The sequence below is a fragment of the Channa argus genome, chromosome 12 (assembly GCF_033026475.1).
Source record: "Channa argus isolate prfri chromosome 12, Channa argus male v1.0, whole genome shotgun sequence".
NCBI classification, from domain to species: Eukaryota; Metazoa; Chordata; class Actinopteri; order Anabantiformes; family Channidae; genus Channa; species Channa argus.
The window spans coordinates 26,165,578-26,186,091 of record NC_090208.1 but is presented as its reverse complement, the minus strand read 5'-3'; the positions used below and the strand labels follow the sequence as shown (position 1 = coordinate 26,186,091).

General features: G+C 38.7%; 1 protein-coding gene across 2 annotated transcripts in view; it reads left to right on the top strand.

The window, feature by feature from the left end:
• The window catches only part of lrch4 (leucine-rich repeats and calponin homology (CH) domain containing 4), a 48,753-nt gene extending 36,104 nt beyond the window's left edge, over positions 1-12,649 (top strand). Inside the window, exons 17-18 of one of the 2 annotated variants that reach the window (XM_067523742.1) lie at positions 1,574-1,651; positions 12,309-12,649. In XM_067523742.1, coding sequence (XP_067379843.1) covers positions 1,574-1,651; positions 12,309-12,458 — 228 coding nt within the window. In that variant the 3' untranslated portion in view covers positions 12,459-12,649. Of the gene's footprint in view, positions 1-1,573; positions 1,652-1,957; positions 6,466-12,308 lie in introns of those variants that run through there. The other variant, XM_067523741.1, reaches the window with a different exon arrangement.
• The last annotated feature ends 7,865 nt before the right edge of the window (positions 12,650-20,514 follow it).

Here is a 20,514-nt window from a genome sequence, read left to right as displayed (position 1 = left end):
CGGTCACATGTCAAACTGTTCTTGAGCAAGACACTGAACCCCAACTTGGTTGCACCCGATTAATGTTGGCCAGTTGCATAGCAGCTCCCCCATCGGGGTCTGTGAGTGTGAATGGGTGAGTGGGAGTGTGAATGGGTGAATAAGAAGCAGTAAAGCCCTATGAGTGTCAATAGATAGAAAATTGCTGTATAAGTGCAGATCATTTATCATTTATCAGTCGTTTGGATATATTTTAGTTTTAAACAAGAGGATGCGCAGCAGGAACTGGTGTTGTGCTAAAGCAACTATGCAAGCTAATGCCACAAATGTCCTCGTGCTTGTAAACAGGCCTCACTGGGCTGTGTTTGACAAGTCAATGATAAAAAAAATTAGAAAACACATGCTAATGCAAAAGACAGGTATTAGCTTGCATGCATCTGTAGCCAATTGTGTGAGAGTGTCACTAAACTCTGTTAAAGTTATTATCAAAGTTCACCATCTGTCCTCCAGAGACCATTACTTTTGGTGTGAGAGAGTGGTTTTGTTAGCAGGCTTGAACCTTGGCGATTTTTCAATGTTTTTGTCGCTGGGCATTTCCACTTTTTATACACCAAGTAACTTGGGAAAGTGGGGGGAAGTGAGAAATACAGAGAAGGAGAGTTGGTAAGAAAATAACGTAAAAGGAGAGTGAATTAAGAATAGAAAGGTGTCAAGTTGATCTTAGGGTGTCAGAACAGGCTTCTATACGTACAACCAATTTGAAAGAGTAGTTTATATGATATTCTGTAGAATGTGTGGTATTTTTTATTCATTTGTATTTATAGCTTATTTTAACTTTTGAAACAAACAAAAAATCCCATTCAGCAATTTTTTTTATGTCACTCAGAGTGGACTTGATGGGAGGGGTCCTAAAGAGACCAGAATGAATTCAAACAATCTCATATGTAGCTAAAGAGGCATAAAAAACATTAAGAATATGAATAATATAAGCAGTTTTTGGATTTGTAAATTGCCCAAAACTTTTAAGTTGAGCCACAGAGGTTGCATTAGTCATTTTATTTGTGTTAAGAATAATAATTAAACTAAATGTTAAGGAGATGCAGTAAATTTAATTTTATTCATTTTATTTTATAATTAAACAGAACAAGATGTATAGGGGTGTGAAGAGAAAACATGACGAGACAAAACTGTGACTGTCACTATTTGCAATCACTGGCTGAACATGCTGACACTGACCTTATAGCTGCATTAGACAAGTTTTGTTGTTTTTAAACTTGTTGTTTTTGTACTTAGGTGATATTTATGGAAAATTAGCTTCTCCATTTTTTTTTTCTCAATGTGAGACAATATCTGAAAGCTAGACACCTCCAACGCAGTGATGCCTAAAAGACAGTGCTCTGGTCAAAAATTGTCAATGTCCCCCAATGGCATGGAATGAAAATATAAGTATGACAAAAATGGCTGCTAGTCTGTGAAGATGTGGTTTACAGATTTTTTGATTTATCCTAAATAATAACAAAACGCTATTTTAAGAATGCAATATTTCACTTTGTCTTGACATTAGCTAAATGCTTGTCTGATTTTATATTTTCAGCCAAAACTGAGCGCAGCGAAATGTCGACTGAACGTGGAAAACTTCATTGCTGCTTGTCGCAGGCTGGGAGTCCCTGAGGTAAATCCATGTTATACTTTTCTTTATCAACTGCCCTTGCGTTACACCTGATGAACAAAATGGTTTAAATTATATTAAATCTGTGTGTCTGAAAAGCTTCCAAAAACAAAACAAATAAAAGTAGTAAGAAGAATTGTCTATGTGCTTTCAGCTTATTTATGTAGCTACTTAATTCCTGGCTGGGTTGGATTAGATCAATATATTACCATGATCAGTCCAACCCAATCCCTGTTTTGTATCTCTGTGCTCTCTTGTCCTATTTTTGACATTACCTACTTATATCTTCCCTCTGTGTGTCCTGTCCAGAAGGATGTGTGTTTGTGTTCTGATGTGCTTCTGTGTAAGCTGCCCACTGTGCTGCACTGTTTGACGGCCCTACTGGCCGTGGAGGCGGGGGAGAGAGCGGAGGACCTGTCCCCCAGCCACTCCTCACTTTTGTCTTCATCGCCCTCGTCCTCCTCGCTGCTGTCCACAGATTTCCTGCTCTTCTACTCTGCCGTCATGGCTCTGCTCTACATCCTCTACAGCTACCTGCTAACATAGGAGACAAACCCAAACACACAGTCCTATCTATTCACATGCCAAAATGCTCTATGCACATACTGAACACACTCACGCACTCACACATGCACACACGTGTGCTAGCCATTCACAAACAGCTGCTCCCACAGTTGTTATCTCAGACAATACTCGGCACTGTGTGTATGATTAGAGCCATACAGAGCATCCAGCACCTTTTAGGAAACACACACAACCCAGTAGATGCAGCTCTTAAACTACACCCTAAGAAAGCACAGGAGGCACCAAACTAATGGTAAAATGCGGTGTTAAATGCTTATATTAGCCTTCACTCCTGATTAGATAGTTTGCAGGAGATGGGACTTTTGTGTTTAACCCTACACGGCATACTTGCTCAGAGGTAAAAACAATCTGATTGGTTGAGACATGAAGGGCTGAATCCCAGTTAAAAACTCATTATAAACTTGCTTTTCACCAACATACAGCTGAATGATTTCAATAGGATACTAGAATATCTTCCTTAAGAGCTAATTTTATTCTATATAAATAAACCTAAACATGGAAATGTAAATCTACTATTCACTCTCTTTTAGTGCTGTTTTGGTCCCAACCAACTCCACTGACACTCACTCCCTTATTACCTGCATTAGAATTTAAAAATGCAATTGCAGCTATAATCTATAGAGCAGTTACTGCTTTATTATAACTCCCTTGCTTAGCTGTTTTTAAGAAAGCTTCAGGTTTGACGTGCTAGGTGGTATCCTACCAATCACTGACATTCGGCATCACAGCACCTGCCCTGCCCTGATACGTACTGAACCCTCAGAAAGTACTACCTCCTGCCCAAGGAATATTTTTGAGGGGTGGAACTACAGCCCACAAGTATATTTAGACCCTGGTTACTGTGGTGAAAAGAAGTAGAAAAACCTTTCCTTAAAAGCTTCCTGATCCTAAGGACATGTCCCTCTGGCGTATAAAAACTTTTGTTCGTTAGCTGGTCTCTGAACGGTGTCTGTCTCGTGTATCGGTGATCATGGAAGGAGGGACCCCACAGCACGTTTATTAGAGGTTCCTTCACTAAAACCAGGGTTGATGAGAGTGAACTAAAACTGTTGTGGGCTGTAAAACCAAAATTAATAAGCTGAAAGACTCTAAACTTACATGGAGCTCAGGAGAACTGCAGAGGTGGTCATAATTCTCGAGTGTGGCCCCTTTCATGTTGGAGATAACTGATCCATTGTTAATATAAAACAGTAATAATTCAGTGTATTGTGTATATATTCCACCACTGTACTTTTAAACTGGAAAAAATGTATATGCGTGTAGCTAAAGTGCAGACTAAAGTAACTGAAACACAAGTTGTAACAAACGTACAAATATTTTCTACGTTTTAACTCGAGAGGTTTCCACCAGCAGAGCAGCTGCCTCAAAGACTAAAACCCTAGTCTCCATGTTAATAGGCAGACTTGTCCTGTGAGAGGAGCTGTTGACTGAGACCTAACAGTGAACGTTCTTATTTGTTTGCTCTTAAGAAAGATGTGACTTACACATGGAACCATGATATAGTGCCTGAACACAGAGACTGCTCTTGTTTTTGTGTCTGCTACGTTAACTGTGAACAGCAGGGGGTGATTCTGCTACATCAGTCCCCACCAAGGCTTTATATGTCCGAACTGATGGTACAAACCCCCCTCCCCCCAGGAGGTTGTGTGTGCAAAGTCTTGCTTGTTTCTTTTATTCTTTTTGTTTGTTTGCTTGTTTTTGTCATCCCTGGTCCTTTTGACCAGCTGATGTTGTATAAATGTAAACAGGTCATTAAATTATTGCTTTTTTAATTTATTTTCCTTTTAGTTTGTTACTTTGGTGAAACAGCAGAGGCTTTGATTATTTGGTTAAAGCCTGTAAACACTTAAGTTTTTAAAGCTTCATATTTCCCTTTGTATAGCCTTTTGAAATTGTGTGTATTTTAATCAAAACAATACCTGCATGTTAAAAACAATCAATACTCAATTATTCCGAATTTACATAGCATTGATTGTTTTGAAAGTGTTCCTCTTCATTTGATTGGTAAACAATTGATTCATAACATATTGAACAGAACATTACATGCCCTCTGCTGTTTGTACCACATGCTGTGTCTGGCTTAGTCATAAGGTCAATGTCTGCAACTAAACACTAATTGAAATTTGATTACAAGTGATCAACACATTTATATGCAAACGCTAAGTGCAAAAATCAAATAAATACTTTAAAGTAATTTGGGGGGGATTTGGGTGTAACTGTGAAGTAATGGGATTTTATAATTCGAATCAAACAGTATTAATTTTGTCCCCATATCCCAAAACTATGTATTGGTTTAATCCTAGCACACATGAGCACTATGGACTGATCCTCTTAAATTATGGAGCCCCAGCAAGCATGTTCAGTATTAAACAGAGAAATAATTTTTAAAAATTGTGTACGATAACTACATTTGAGTTAAAACATTTTTAAACTAACATAATTAGAGCTCCTTTAAGGAATATCAACTTTTTTTGTAATGTTTTTTCACAATGGCTTTTTTTTTTTTTTTTTTTTTTTTTTTAACTAAAGCAAAGTATAATACTAAATTATTATTTTATAATCCTTATCACCATTGTCCTTACTGGTACTCAGGATGACTATACCATCTACGTTTTAGTCCCAGGAAATAGCCCCCTCTTTTTTTCACTGGACATACCCCTTTGTAGGATCTTCTCTCCATGAAAGCCTCAGGGTTCTCATCTGATTTCTTTTTTTGCATAAAGTCCACTTGAAGTTTGGTCCTTTTTGCCTTGGTCTTACCATTCCTGATTGTAATGTGACCATACGAGTCTCTGGTCTTTTAATCATCATTTCATTAGGCCATGCAGTCAGCGCAGCCTGAAATTTCAATGAAGACCCACTTCTATGGATATATATAGTATGGTTTCAGGAGATTTGAGGAAGTCCTTAGAATGACTGAATTAACAGTTGTATGACATGTGGTTGTTTAGGTCGTCCACTTTTTGCTGGTCATTGGTGTTTAGTACAGTTATTTTTGCTCCTCTTATTGGGAGTGTTCCCCCACAGATGTTGGCATCAAAATTCCTATCTAGTTTATGATCTTTGGATACCACATAATAGTCACATCTCCCAATGCCATCATATCCTAGATAACCACCCTGGTACATTTTCTGTACTTCACTGGATTATTGGGAGACGAAGCTGGCTATTGTATTTATGTGAGAATAAGACGACTCTCACCATCCTAAAGCCCATCTCACTGTTACATCTGTCCACATTTTCCAGATGCCTTCAGAAAATTTCTAAACATTTGGTACGTGCATCCAATTGGGTTAAAGGATAAAATTGTTACATGTTGGTGGTCAAATGTCAAGGCCACTGTGAACTCATGTCAATCCTATTCCCGCAAACAAGACGTTTCAGAATCGCGTTAAGATAATTTCTGTCAAGTTTAGCACAAACATCTACCAAAACTTGATGAATGGATTATATCGTGGTTATTAAGGTCTTGTATGTTCTTGTGTCATTATGTCTCACCACTGTAATTTTGTGGAATAGCTCAAAGGTAAGAGGTGTGCATTAAGAAATGAAGAATGTAATAGGGAAAAGTGCCATTATGGAATAAAAATACTTTCTATAAGGGCATATTTTGAAACATTGTAAAATGACAGTGAACTAACCTTTTATACTAATGAGATGAGTTTATATAGTTTCTTTAATCACTTTATAGGTTTTGTTCATTTGTTGGTCTCAGATTCAGAAAAGCTGTTCTGTTACAATTGCAACATAGTTTTATAACTTGATTTATTAATTACAGCACACTATTTTGTAAACCAGTTGATTCTCTTTTGTCCACCAGTTAATGCCATGTTTGTATGTCAGTTGCTGTCTAGAGGTTAGAATGTCCACTGTAAAAACCTTTCGTGGCTGGCTAATTAGCCTGCTTTTGAAATATATGCCGTTTCAAATTCAAATGTATATTTTACAAATAAAACTGGATAAGCAAGACAGTAAATTGCTCACTGGCTTTGACAAACCTATATTCCTAAATGTTAGAAGAACTGTTGTATTTTATATTTATGATATTGTATTAAGAATCATTTGAGTTTATATAAATTTATATAAAACTTTTCTTCCTGCTGTATATGAAGGATTAAAAATGAAATTCTGACATGTGCTGTTTGTCTGCTTGCCTGCTGTTGTGCTTTTGCTTAATCAGCATAAACTTGATGTGATCAGGGTACCTGCATTTGCCTAGATGCCTTGTTGGCTTTTTATAAAGTTCTAATGTGCATTTCATAATCTTGTATAGTTTGCTCATCACAAGTCTAGTGAGAGTGTATTTTCAATATTAAGTCAAATCTAGGCCAGTTAAGTTAGAACAAAGTCTTTTATTGAATTTAAATGTGTTAATTTATTCCAAATATTAAGTAGTTATTTAAGTTTAAGCATATATTTTACCATTAAAATCTATAACAAGTTAACTCTTCAAACTATAAAAAAAAACCATAGTTCTGCAGCTAACGTGATGAACTCGCTCCTGTTCAAGCTACTTTGTCAGAATACAAAATTGTGTTAAACTGCTCAAAATGAATTAGTTACAATTTTAATCTTTATGAGGACTAAACAGAAAATAAATGGAAATGTGTGAATAGGCATGCAGATATCCTGATGTGAACCCACTGTTCTTGGTGCTTTAACCTCTTGAAAAGCTTTTATGTGCTCTCCAAACAGCAGGTTTACCATCATACAATTCCAACTGGCGCTTGTATGAGCAGGTGAGTGTGAAGCCAAGGTCAGGAAGAATGTAAAAAAATCAGCCTGTAGGTTTGTACTGCTGTCGCCTGCATCACTTCAGCCTGCATTCTGCCTGCTGCTCAAACACGTGACTGAAACTGGAGCATCTGTTTGTTGTTAAACTCTGGATTATCGGCACCACATGTATACAATCAGACTTTAAGGATCACTTATTAAGTAATCACCACGGTGTCAAGAGCACTAATTATGGAAATGTAATCATCTGTTGGGGGCTTACTGGGAATTGAAGAGTTCCTTAAGTTTGTTTCAAGGGTCACAGCGGATCCAAGGGGGCATCTGATTGTCTGTGAAATGAAAAAACTTTAGAATCACTGCAACAGACATCAGTTGTGACCACAAATCAACACAAACGTTTCACTGCAAATTTGGTACAACAAACACCATGATAGAAATATTCTAAAAGTTTTACCTTGTCATGGTGCTTTATGACAAAAGCAAAATTGAAAAGCATAGTAACAAGCCATGTCAATCATGTATATGTAAAAACAGGAAAGACGTGCTATAGACTCATATCTGTTGCATGGTGTTCAGAATCTACAGGAGTCTGTCAGGTGACACCAGAGTAGAAGAAATGGGTATAGACACGATATTTCCAAGATGAAGAGTTCGTGTGACCAATTCCTAGACCTTAACCCAGGCATCATTATTAGAAAACGCTCCATAAATTTCCACACTATGCTGATGCTACCCAGCTATATTTATCTATGGAACCAGATGAAAATAATCAGTTAATCAAGCTTCAAGCCTACAAGACATAACGGCCTGTATGTCCCACAATGTTTTACTTCTAAACTCAGACGAAAGTGAAGTCATAGTACTTGGGCCCAAAAATCTCAGAGATATGATGTCCAACCATATTGTTACTCTAAGTCTGGCCTCCAGTACTACTGCAAGGAACCTTGGAGTTATTTTTGACCAGGATTTGTCCTTTACCTCACACAAAACAAACCTCTAGAACAGCCTTCTTCCACCTACAGAACATTGGCAAAATTAGGATCATCCTGTCTCAAAGTGAAGCCAAAAAACTGGTCCATGCATTTGTTACCTCTAGGTTGGACTACTGTAATTCCCTACTTTCAGGATGCCCCAGTAACTCCCTAAAGAGCCTGCAATTTATCAAAAATGCTGCAACAAGAGTGTTGACTGGAACTAGCAAGAGAGATCATATTTCACCTTCACTAGCTTCTCTCCATTGGCTTCCCATTAAATCTAGACTAGAATTTAAAATCCTGCTTCTTGCATATAAAGCTCTGAATGGTCAGGCTCCATCATATATAGAAGATCTCATAGCACCATATCATCCCAGTAGACCACTTCGCTCTCAGAATGCAGACCTACTTGTGGTTCCCAGAATTTCCAAAGGTAGAATGGAAGGTAGAGCCTTTAGCTATCAAGCTCCTCTCCTGTGGAACCAGCTCCCAGTTCAGATTCGGGAAGCAGACACCCTCTCTACTTTTAAGTCTAGTCTTAAAACCTTCCTCTTTGATGAAAGAGGAATATCCTTTGATAACCAACCTGGTCGATGTTTTGTTGTTGCTCTTTGGTAGGACCAGTAGCTGCAAACTAGAAAACACCCAGCTTCAAAGCGGGGGACACCTGCAGAAAAGGACAAAGAGAGGGAGACAGAAGGAGAAAGAGTTAATTCCATACAGGGGTGACAATTGGGGGGTGAGAGGAGAGAAGCTTAGTGCATTTGTGGGGGTGGGTCCCCAGCAGTGTAAGCCTATAGCAGCATGACAAAACCTTCCTCTTTAATAAAGCTGATAGAACAAACTATAAGCTTTATTAAAGAGAACGTTTTTAGGCCTTGACTGGGTAAACTTATACCCAATCAACTTTATTTAACTTATACTTAAAATAAAGGTTTATCTTATCTTAGAACAGCTGTGCTGTACTTTGCATTATGGCAAAGCATCAGGAGAAGAATTCTAGATTTACAAACTTAGAAATTCCATTAGAAACAAACTTAAGTATGATCAGAAGATTTAAGAAACTTTGGAGAGGAAATAGAGAGACGGCAACAATAATCCCTAGATTTCTTCCAATATGACTCTTGGTGAACTGGCCTCTTCTGGACTAGATGGTTCAAGGAGGATGGTTGTGAAGACTCCTCGTGTTCGTGGGCTTCGAGTTCATCGTCCACGAAAAACTACCTTGTTCACACAGCGGCACATCAAAGCCAGACTAAAGTTCACACATAAACGTTTGAAACATAGGGATGAGTTTTGGAAGTCTTGGAAGACTCCATACAAGCCCAGATCCCTCCAAAGGCACAACACAGAATGATTACTGAGGTAATTGATGCACAGAGTAAGAGCTAAAGACTTGAAGGATTCAATAGAGCTGGTTAAATCATTGAACAGTCTTAGTATCCATGACATGACACCACAGAGGAAGCCACTGCTCTCTAACAAACAGCAGCATGCCCAAGAACCTCCACAGCACCACTGGGATACTGACTTGTAGAAAACTAAAACAATAAATTGTTTTAGAAGAACACAAAACGCTGTCTACGGCATAAACTTGTACTACTTGCCATTGTGGAGAGGAAATCAATTCAATCAAAATATCCTACAGGTTAACGTCAGGGTCACTGTCTGCAGGCTGAAAATCAGAAGCTGAGCGGTGAAGCAGAACGATGATCTTTTTAATTTAAAAAAATTAGTAGAAAAGTTACACTACTGGCTATTAATTTTCAGAGGGCTTATAATTCTGGTCATTTTTGTTTAATACTTGTTTCAGTCCAGCAAATCAGTGAAATATCTTAATCAAGCAGAGTTAAGATTTTCTCTTTGTTCTTTTGGAAGCAGTTAAATGAATTAACGCTTTTGGTTATGCTCATATTCATGGAAAAGCAAAAGGTCTGGTACATAAAGGGGGATAATACTCAGACAATTACTGTAAAGTAGGACCCATTTCATGAACTCTGAGTGTGGGAGAGGGTTGTAAAATATGGTAAAAGCATATGTAATCAGAAAAGTGTAGTTGTCACAGATAGAATGACTTTTAAAAGGCACATTCAAGTTTCTTCTGAATCATTTGCAAAGTCAAATGGTTTGACAGTGGTGGCAGGCTGGTGGCATATCACATTATGTGTGATATGCCACCAGCCTGTTGTCAGAGCAACAAGCCAGATGCATTAAAGTGTAGCTCGTTCAGCTGCAACAACACTTTTCAAGGTGAATCCTAAGCTTTCAGAATTGTTTTCAGAGAGAGACAAATTTATGTTAATATAGTCTATTAAAAACAGACACAACCAGCAGACTCGAGAGAAATGAGTCAAACTCAGCTTTCTGAGTTATAGTATATACTATAATATATAGTATAATAGGATATTGTAATAACATTTCAAAGAAAGGTGTATTTTGCAAAGACAAAGTAGATGCAAAAAAGCTGGTGGACTTAATTCTCCAGTTGTTGCCATAGAAGCTGCAAAAAAGGGAATGAATGGAATTACATTATTAAAAGAGCAACAATACAGCGTGAAATGAAGGTAAAATTGCAGAAACATGATAGACGTGATGAAATTTCTACAGCTTTCTCATTACTCCACACAGATTTGATGTTAATTTCTCTTCACGTGATTCATGCATGCCACAGTTATGTCCATGGATTTCTGCAACAACTTTTCAAGCAAGGTTAACTTGGTTAAACGACTGATTATTTTTGCACATCAATATAGAGTTAATAGGTTCATAAATATTGGAAAAATGATGAGTGTTATTGGGGTTTGGCTCAAAATGGGAGTGATGATGATACCCATATAGAAATTACAGCCATTTAACACACTGCCCCATTTTTGGTGGCTCATAAATAATGGAACACATAGCTGACAAGCTGCTACATGGTCAGATCTGCAATGCTCCCTTGTTACTTCATAACTAATCAATCAGACAAGGGCCTGGACGTAGTCCTGCATTGTAGCATTTATGTTAAAAATTCTGTCATATAATTTGATTTTAGATATGAATTAAATCAATCTTAGATTAACTATTGTATATGCCTGTCAGATTTCATTTTATATTTATTTAAAGTGCTTCATTAAACTCATTGCATTTATGTTACAATCCGATTTATTAGCACTGATATTCAGCTCTCCAACAACTTGATCTGGATTAGTTAATCCAAGGAAAATTGAGCCATATACTCATTACTGACCCTACTTCACATTAGCCGAACTCGCCTGGAGTCATGTAAATGCATACAATCCAATCGAACTCCTAAATACTACAGCCTGAATGAAAGAAACACTTCATTATAAGTCAGATCAGAGACGTCCCTTTCCAATAAACATCGCAGCTTTTCTATTTTACAACATAACTGAGTATGTCGTGGTTTTCATGTGGATCTGCCTGGTTGCTTGTTCTAAAGGAAACTGGATTAAATGGCTTTTCGTTTCAGGCCTGGAGGCAACAAACACAAACATTTGACAAGGCGTATGGATGTTTGATATCCATCGTATATGAGGTTGAATTACATGTCTTGCTACAGAATGCGAGTGAGCCCTTTTTTTATAAATGTGTTAACCCTTTCACAACCCACTGACTCTTTACATTCACACGGGAAGAACGGGAAAGAAATTACATTTCACAGGCAGACTGCGGATTATTCTATCACTAATCCTGAATACTTGACTTTTAGGGAAGGAAGCTCTGCAAAATATTTTTTGTTTTAACAGCTCCGTGCATAAGCATCGGCAATTTGAAAATAGATTATGACTACAATAAAGTACCATGTCTGTGCTTTAATTTGAATGGGTTTACCTCAGTATGGAGACCACTTAACAAAGTGTTAGGACAGGCTGAGTTCACATGCCTGGTACAGTGCTCGGTTGTATGCCCTTTCCTCAGTGCATCAATGTTCACATTGCAGTGGTTCAAACGTCTGGGATCCGTAACATGTTAAACCAGCCACGCTGATTCAAAGGCTTGTTGTTTAATCCATACACAACTACAAACTGTATGGGTTATGGGTTTCACAAGCTGGATTATATACAGTGAATACTAAACTAGGCCAAGCGTCCAGAACAAAACCACTTTGAACCTGTTTGTACCTTGGATGGTACCTTCCATCTGCTACAAGCAAATAATGCACAGCCAGACAATGTGTGCTGGACTCAATTTTTAAATGCTGTTAACGCATAAGCAGACGTCTTTATGTAGGTGACAGCAAAGAGTGTAGAGCTTGATTTAGATTATTAAAGCTGCAGACTGTGGAACGGAGTTAATATTCAGTGATTCCAATAACAAGTATTCATTACCTGCTGGTGCTCACCTGTCTCTCCCTCCCCTTCCAGGATTCCTTGTGTTCTCCTCAGCTCATCATTGAGGACGAGGGGCTAAGTCGACTGTCCCAGACCGTCCAGGTATTGGCTGACCTGGCTGATGGCTCCCAGCGGACCTCCAAACAGGAAATATCTGGGACTGCTGGCTCAGCACAGAGCTAGCAACTTGTACCGGCATCTGCAATTTTAAAAGCGTCAGACCAAAGAAATTCATCTCAGGGCCAGTTTGTTTATAACATGCTTCATATTTCAAATTTTCCATTGACTTTACAGGTAAACTTAAAACTTTAAATGTGTTTCCAAACATCCAATACACGTTCAAATAAACCTGTAAATGGCGTCAAAGCTGCCTTGTCTCTTTTTTTTTCATATCTTAAAATAAGATTAACTTGTTTAACTTGACATTCCAGAGGGAGCTGCATTAGTAAATGTGACATAATTTGAGTCAGCATTTGTTGCATCAAGACTGAAGGTTAAAAAGTAAAAAAAACAGTTTTTCAAACTGTCTATTGCGAGTCTTAAATGTTTGATAGTGTTATAGATGTGTGATGCTAAATCTGTAAAGCGGTCATATAATGCACATAAATAGATTTAAATTCATGTATCCGTCAGAAATTAGGTATATAAGCATATTTCCAAAAATGTTAAATTATTATCTTTAATTCGTGGTAAAGTGGCATTACAGGCACAGTTTGTACCAAGAAAATTGGATCTCAGTGAGAGGGAACAGCTCAGAGGACGAGTATGAGCAAGTAAATTCATGTGCAAAACTGTCTGAATTCTACTTTCAAGCATGTAAAAAGCAGCAGTGTGCTGCAGCAGCTGCAGACAGAAACAGGTGATTATTCTGGAAATGGTATGGGATGTGGGATTCAGGTTAATTTTGGAAATAGCAGAAAGCAGCTTTTTATGCCTTTAAACTGTGAAAGAGACAACATGTGTCACATTCATTGCTGCCAACACTGGGACACTTTGCTGTAGCAAAATGCCCCAAATTGACAAGTTGGTGAATTGAACATCCTGTTGTAAAGAACTACTCCAGCAGTGAATGGGTTCGTCAGTGTGTCCCCCTCTTTGGTCACTTATCACAACACTGACAGTGAGAAATGCTCTGATCCGAGTTGCCTGGTTGGCTGTTAGGAAAACTTTTTTTTTTATGTCTAAAGGATTCTACCAACAGCAGTAAACAGATTTGATCCAAGGCTGTTGCAAAGTGTTAGGAAGAGTGAAGCATGCAACTCGAGCTGAAAAATAAAATCTTTTTAAAGTGAACACACTTCACGATTCATGCTGTGAACAAGGACGCCAATGACGGAATTGGTTCCCTTGCAGAGGGTAATACTAATGTTCATGAGTCCACCATAAGGAGAACATTGAGCAACAATGGTGTTAATAGATTAAAGAAGGAAGCCACTACTCTCCAAAAAGAACATTGGTACACTTTGCTCAAGACAATGTGGATAAGCCAGAATGCTGCTGGAAGAATGTTCTGTGGATGGATGAGACTAAAGTAGAACTTTTTTGATTCAAGTAAGGAGCATTACCATATATGCTGATGATCAAATGCTGCTGAAGCTATGGATTGTACATAACATTAAATCTGCAGCAAAACATGACATTATCCATCTGTGAACTGTAGCTAAGAGTTAAAACAGATGAAACACTGTTTTAAAAGGCTGAGTCAAAGTTATTATTATTTCATAGGTTTATCTAGTTTTAGGACCTGCATGTGCACTATATGGGTGTTTACACTGGCAATATTTTATCCTGATAAAACGACAAAATTAAAGCTATTCAACTATACAAAAGAATATTATCTCATTCATTTTTGGTAGCGTAACGTCAACAAAAACTTCGAATTAAAAGAATAACTTGACAGGTTTTTAACTCTTTTTAAAAGCATTGAACCCTAGTGTATAAAATGTTACTATGTGGACATAGTGTAAACAGGTGTCAACAAGTTTTCATGCATGTTAAAGTGACTCAAATCAATGAAGGTGCAGCCAATTGGTTTTAAAAGCCAATCAGTTAAACAGAGATCAACTGAGTGCAGTGAACATGTTTGTTATATAATTTCACCTGGATCTGGAAGGTCCAGTTCCTGGTGAATCAGTATCGTGGAGAAAAAGAACAAGTATCTCTAGTACTCAGAAGAGGGTGTAAGTCCAAATGTGGATGATGGATCCCATTTTAATTTAGCTGCTTGTATTAAATTGTCATTGCAATTAAAAACTCCGTCCAATTCCTGAATATTAAGACTTTAAGAATACGTGTAAAATACAGTATCATCCAAAGGACATTGACACTCTTAAGAACATGTACATTCATTGTATTCTCGTCATACAGAAAGAAATGAGGCAGGTGAAACATTTAAAATGTAACTTCTAAATGAAATGCCACTGACCTTTCCGTGCACCAGGGCAGAAGAGGAAAACCTGAATAAGTGAAAGACAATTTATCTGCAGAGACTTATACCACATGAGTGTGGCAGTAAAGGGTTGCTACTTTGTGTTATTTGGGTGCTCTGACTCCTTCAAGCATGTTTTCATGACTAATAGTAGTTCAACGGCAGTGACTGCAGCATCAGTCTGGAAGCCAGAAGTCTCTGCATCTGGCCAAATAATGTTTTATTAGTAACCAATCTATCAAGTTCCTCAGAAGCTTATGGTCATTCTGTGCTGAGGGACAATCCACTATATCCACTATATAGCTTGACACAAGGGTCCAGCGGTTCCTGTGTTTATTTCTAAGCATCAGCACATACAGGCTCCATATCACATCTCTTTCCTATCAAGGGTAAGTAGAAAAGAGCTGCCTTCACTTTATTAGCCAGCTCTGTCTTTAATCATGAGTCAATTAGCTGTGTGGCATAATTGACTATCATCTTAATTGTTCTATCATGCTCAGCCTTGGAGAACTGTCTGCTGTCTGCCCATCAACTTGCTTCTCAATACAGACACACTTAATGAATACTCATACGTGTGCATGGAAATGGCATCAAGAGGATTCCACTCACGTCCAAGCAGAAGCCCCCGTGAGGCCCACCACTAACAGAGGCAGGGGCTGCCTGAAATTTACGTGATGTAAATGAAGATGGGAATGAAGCCCCACATGCCAACATGAAGGGATTATCAAGCGGCAATGGATCTGCTGTTGTGTTTCATCATTCTGTGTTGACGTGAGGCTGATGAGGTGAAGAAAGTGACTTTTAAACAGGGATGCTACTGATAAAACAACAGCTCATACTCAGGGCTCTGAGTCAGTTTACCGGAATCTTCTCTCTGATCCTCTATGAGTCAGTGTGTTGAGCCCAGAGGCTCTGGTCACAGCTCGAGGCTTGGAAAAGCAGCTGCTGCAAATGGCACATGGGGGGAAAAAGGGGGAAAAACACGAATAGGTTTGTAATCCAAATCTCGGACAAGCCTCAGAGTTGGTATGAAAGCGTGAACATACAGCCAGGGTGTTTGACCTCTATACAAATGGTCACAAACCAACAGGAAGCTCAGTGACAAAGTTCAGTGTGAGCTCCGAATCCCAGCTGACTGACACCGACAGTTGGAGCAGTAAGGTTAGAGATTCTGTTCCAATAAAACATGTAGTGTTCAATGAATGAGTAGATGATTGATAAGGGTTTGTCATGATTTCGATTGGTAACATGTTTTTAATTGATACTATTTTATATTATCGCCATGTAGCCCATCAAAACTCGGCTTCCTTATTTTACATGGCAGATTTATGCTGCTACAATATTGCGTGTGAGAATTTTAAAAGGTCACTGCTCATCCCCTCTGTTTACACAGGTTATGCTGTATTTGTCACACACCAAGTGTAGGTTCTAGGTTTTTGAGCTTGTACCTGGGTTGTTCCTCAGCAGATACTGTGGTTAATAAATTACTCACAGGAGAGGTTTTACAGATACTAATTTAATTAATAATAACAATATTTAATTAATAATAACTAATTTATTGCTATCACGGTCACCCACAATGGAAGTTTGAGTTGTACCACTGTGTCCCACCATCTGAATAAAAACAATAAATAGTACTAGTCACTTAAGAGTTCTCTAAAACCCTAATGGCAAAGAGCAACTGAAACTAATAAGGAGTTGGAGATACATCTTAGATTGACCTTATGACATAAAATAACTTTCACAAAATGTATTTTCTTTTTCTCTGTGATGTATTTCATTTATTACGGTTTTCAGAAACCTGTGAGCTGCCTGTGCAGCATCCATGGGTAGACATAAGCTGTTATTTTTACCTTTGTGGTTTTTCAGAGTGAGTTTCCTGATGACCAGGGCAGCAGTTCAGGTTTAGACTGCCCCGTGGCTAAACCAAGCTTACGGTGACCTCTTGCTTCTTTGGTTGCTCAAGCTGTGCACAAAGGTTCTCTGGTGCCAGGAGAGAAGTAATAATTCTTCCCGCAGTTTGCACCACAGCACCAGCTGATCAATCTTCCTTCTCTATTCAATGTCCTCATCATTTTGGGGTTTGCCATCTGCAAACTTTATGAGCCTCACACTTGAGTTGCTTGAGCTCCAGTTTCTTGTGTAGAGGGAGAAGAGAGAGTGGAGAGGACACATCCCTGAGCACCCTTACTGGTTTGCTGTGCACAGGATGTAGCGTTTCCCAGAGCGCCATGACAGATTTCAGGTAGATAAACATTGGTGGTTCAAAGGCTTTAATGACTTTAGAGCTATTGGCCTGTACTAATTTTTTCAGCTAATTGCAGCAGCGTATCCCTTCCGCAGGCCTGCAGTGGCTACAAAAGGAGGAAAACTCTTGCAGAGAATAAAATGGTTTACAGTTTGCAGAAAAAGTTTCTAGGTTCAGGCAGCAGGATCTGCTTAACACTGTGACATCAGTACACCAACTTTAACTGATATAGAAGCAGGTTTCACCTTCTCTTGTTTTCCCCGATAGCGCCATCACATGGTCAACTCGGTCCAGCCTGGCAGCAGCAGCATGTTGGATGGATGCGCTGAGCAAGGTTTTAGTAAAACAGAGGACAGCAGATAGTGCAAAGTCCATATCTAATCTGTTCAGAAGTAGCAGCTCATCCATTTTGTTGGGCAGGAAGCAGAGATTAGCTGAGTGTCATGACAAATCTCCACTGCCAAAGGTTCACAAGTGCACCAGCACCGCCAGCAGCGGCTCCCCCAAACTAAATTTCTAAATAATATTCTGGGTTTATGGAGACTGGTGAAAGATTATAGGGAGTGGATTGTCTGATATTAAGCAGGTAAATGTAATACAAAAAGGAAATTCCTTCAGAGCATTGACAGTGTCACTATTAATGATAACTCTAGTAAAGGGACTTGAACACTGTCCTATCACCACTGGAGCTTTTGGAGTAGATATTTTAGCAACTTGGTGCATAAGAGAACAGTTACCAACGAGCAGGGAAATGGTGCAGATGGAGCAGCCTAAAACTGCTGCTTGATTCATGCTCAAGTCCTCCCAGATGGGGGATGTATCCCACACAGACTGAATGTCAACCACCGCGATGAGGTACCAAACTCAGACCCGCCGTATTACCGCCCCTTAACCACTTTCTCAAAATCAAGTGGCAATGTGTTTTTCATCCGCCTGGTAGAGCAGTGATTAGCGTTGGGATGTAGAGTGTGTGATGATCTTAACTTTCTGTCTAATCAAAAACCCTGCAGCTCTCTGTTTTTCTGTCAGTGATCTGCTTTGTGAACCTTAACCCTACAAGAATCCAGGTTCTGTGTTCATGTTGCTGTTACTAGATGTTGTGTGTTCAATTCATTCAAACTTTATGTGGACTTATTAAAATGAGGCAGCATCACTCTGTTAATGATCTCTCCATTCATTCAGGTTTTGGTTGCTACAGCATCAAATGCCCATAATTATGGAGCTGTGTTTTCAATGTAAATAAACTATTTTAATCTCCCACCAACACGTGTGTCTGTACTGGCTTTAAAAATAAAAATATTGCAGTTTTGCTGCAGGTCTATTTTGGCTCTATTTACCAGGTCTTTCGCCATCAAAGAATCAAGCAACGGTAACACTGGAGCTTAACTTGCATGTAAAGGGGAGAACAGGTTTCCGGAGAGTGGGTAGGGGATTAGGAAAACCCGACTGATTTCTGATGGAGAATGCTGATTTCCCTGCAATATTTAGGCATAACCAATTTTCTAACCAGTTTCTCCAACAGCGCATGTACATACAGGTAAAATCTGTGTGTCAGGCGTTCAAAATAAGTCTGAGGTGGAAATCAGATTATTCTGCTGCTGCATATAATGTAGTTTTCGAGTAATCAGAGTGAGAGGCTAAATAAGGAAGAGATAATTAATGAGCGATGTTGCCTCATTTTTAAATCAAATTCAGTCTAGTAAGATTTAGATTTCTGACTGAAATTGGCTAAATTAACATTTAGTCATTTAGCAGACGCTTTTATCCAAAGCGACTTACAAGTGAGGTACAAGGCAGCAAAAATCTAAGTCGTGGAGAAAACATCAAAAAGTCCTATCAGAAGTCCTATCAGAAAAGTGCGAGAAAGAGCAGAAAGGAAGTTTTTTTCTTTTTTTAAATAGATTTAAGTGCATAGGAAGATGTGGAAGACTTCTGTTTGCAGCAGTTTTTTGAATATTGGGAGAGAGTCTGCTGAGCGTGCCATCGTGGGATCATTGTGCTAAAAAGTTTTGCTTGGTGCCAGTGTAGAGATCTAAAGAGTGGTGTGACATGGCTGATTGAAAATGAAGCAAACTGCTGAGTTTTGGATCATCTGCAAGGGTTTGATTGTGGATACCGGTGACCCCATCAACAAAGCGTTGCAGTAATCGAGATGAGATATGACCAGCGGGTTGTATATTCCGTGATCTAGGGTCTGATCTTCCTGATATTGTAGAGAGCAAATCTGCTGCCCTAGAGACTCGGAAGACAAGGACTTCAGTCTTGAAGAGGTTGGGTTGAAGATGTCTTTCTCTTATCCAGGCTGAGATGTGTGAGAGACAGGCAGAGATGTGTGATGAGACAGTGGAGTCGTCCGGTGGAAAGGACAGGAAGAGCTGTGTGTCATCAGCGTAGCAGTGATAGTAAAGATCATGTGAGTGAATGATGGAGCCCAGGGTTGCAGTAAAGACAGAAAAAAGAAAAGGACCAAGAACTGAGCCCTGCAGCACACCAGTAGAGAGGCTATGAGAGTGAGAAAGATGCCCCCCACCAGGATACCTTGAAGGTTTGTCCCGATAGGTAAGAATGAAGCCAGTCTAGATCTAAAGTCTAAATAAGTCACTTTCCACCCTGGATTTTTCAATTTTGTTTTTGCTGTAGATCAGCAGAGTTAAAATCTGTGAGCCAGACTTCCAAAATAAGTCCAGATTACTCTTCTTCTGCATTTAAAGCAGATTTCCAGTAACCACATTTAGTGCGTGTAAAGCGCAGTCAGAAAGAAGCACTTTGTTACCAAACCACAGCCAAAAGATCACAGTTTTCTCGGCACAACAATCCACTTCTATCAACGCTACGCAAGTGCAAATGTCAGATTTTAATTAAACTTCATAAATGTATTTTATGTTTAATTAATTAAAAGGCCTTATTTTACTTTGAGACCGATCATGTTTGTATGTCTGTGTGTCAGCTCATATTCCACTCCAGTGTCCTCTACCTAATACCACAAGAGATCGGGAAAAAACTAAATCCATTATTATCATATATTATAATAAAATATATTTCCATACTGATTAGAAATCTGAAGAGAAACTCAGCCTCGTTTAATCTGCAGACTGCTATAATTTTTTTATGGAAAGTTTAGGCAGAAAATGTAAACAATGAAGTTTTGTTTTTAAATGAAATAAACACAGATTCCAGTGGAATTTAACCTGGTTTTAATGCACAGGAGGAGAACATCTACTGTAGGGGGGGTGGGTTAAACATTGTTCAGTATAGCCCTTAGCACCCCCAACACTGATAGTCCTAACTGAAAGTGCAAACAGCCCTGTACTTAGAAATGGGGAGGGGGCTGCTGATGGCAGCCATGACCTAGTGTTCTGCTCATCTCTGCTAAATACTGAAGGGACACAACCTGATTGCATATTTCAGACTCCATGGGATAATTTAAATGAAAATACAATTAACTGCAATTAAAAACAAGGATTTCTGCTGTTCATTTATGTGAATAATGTAAATAACTGTATGGAGTGGGAACATCTTCAAAGTTCCAACAACTGGGATAATTTGGCATTAACAGATAAAAG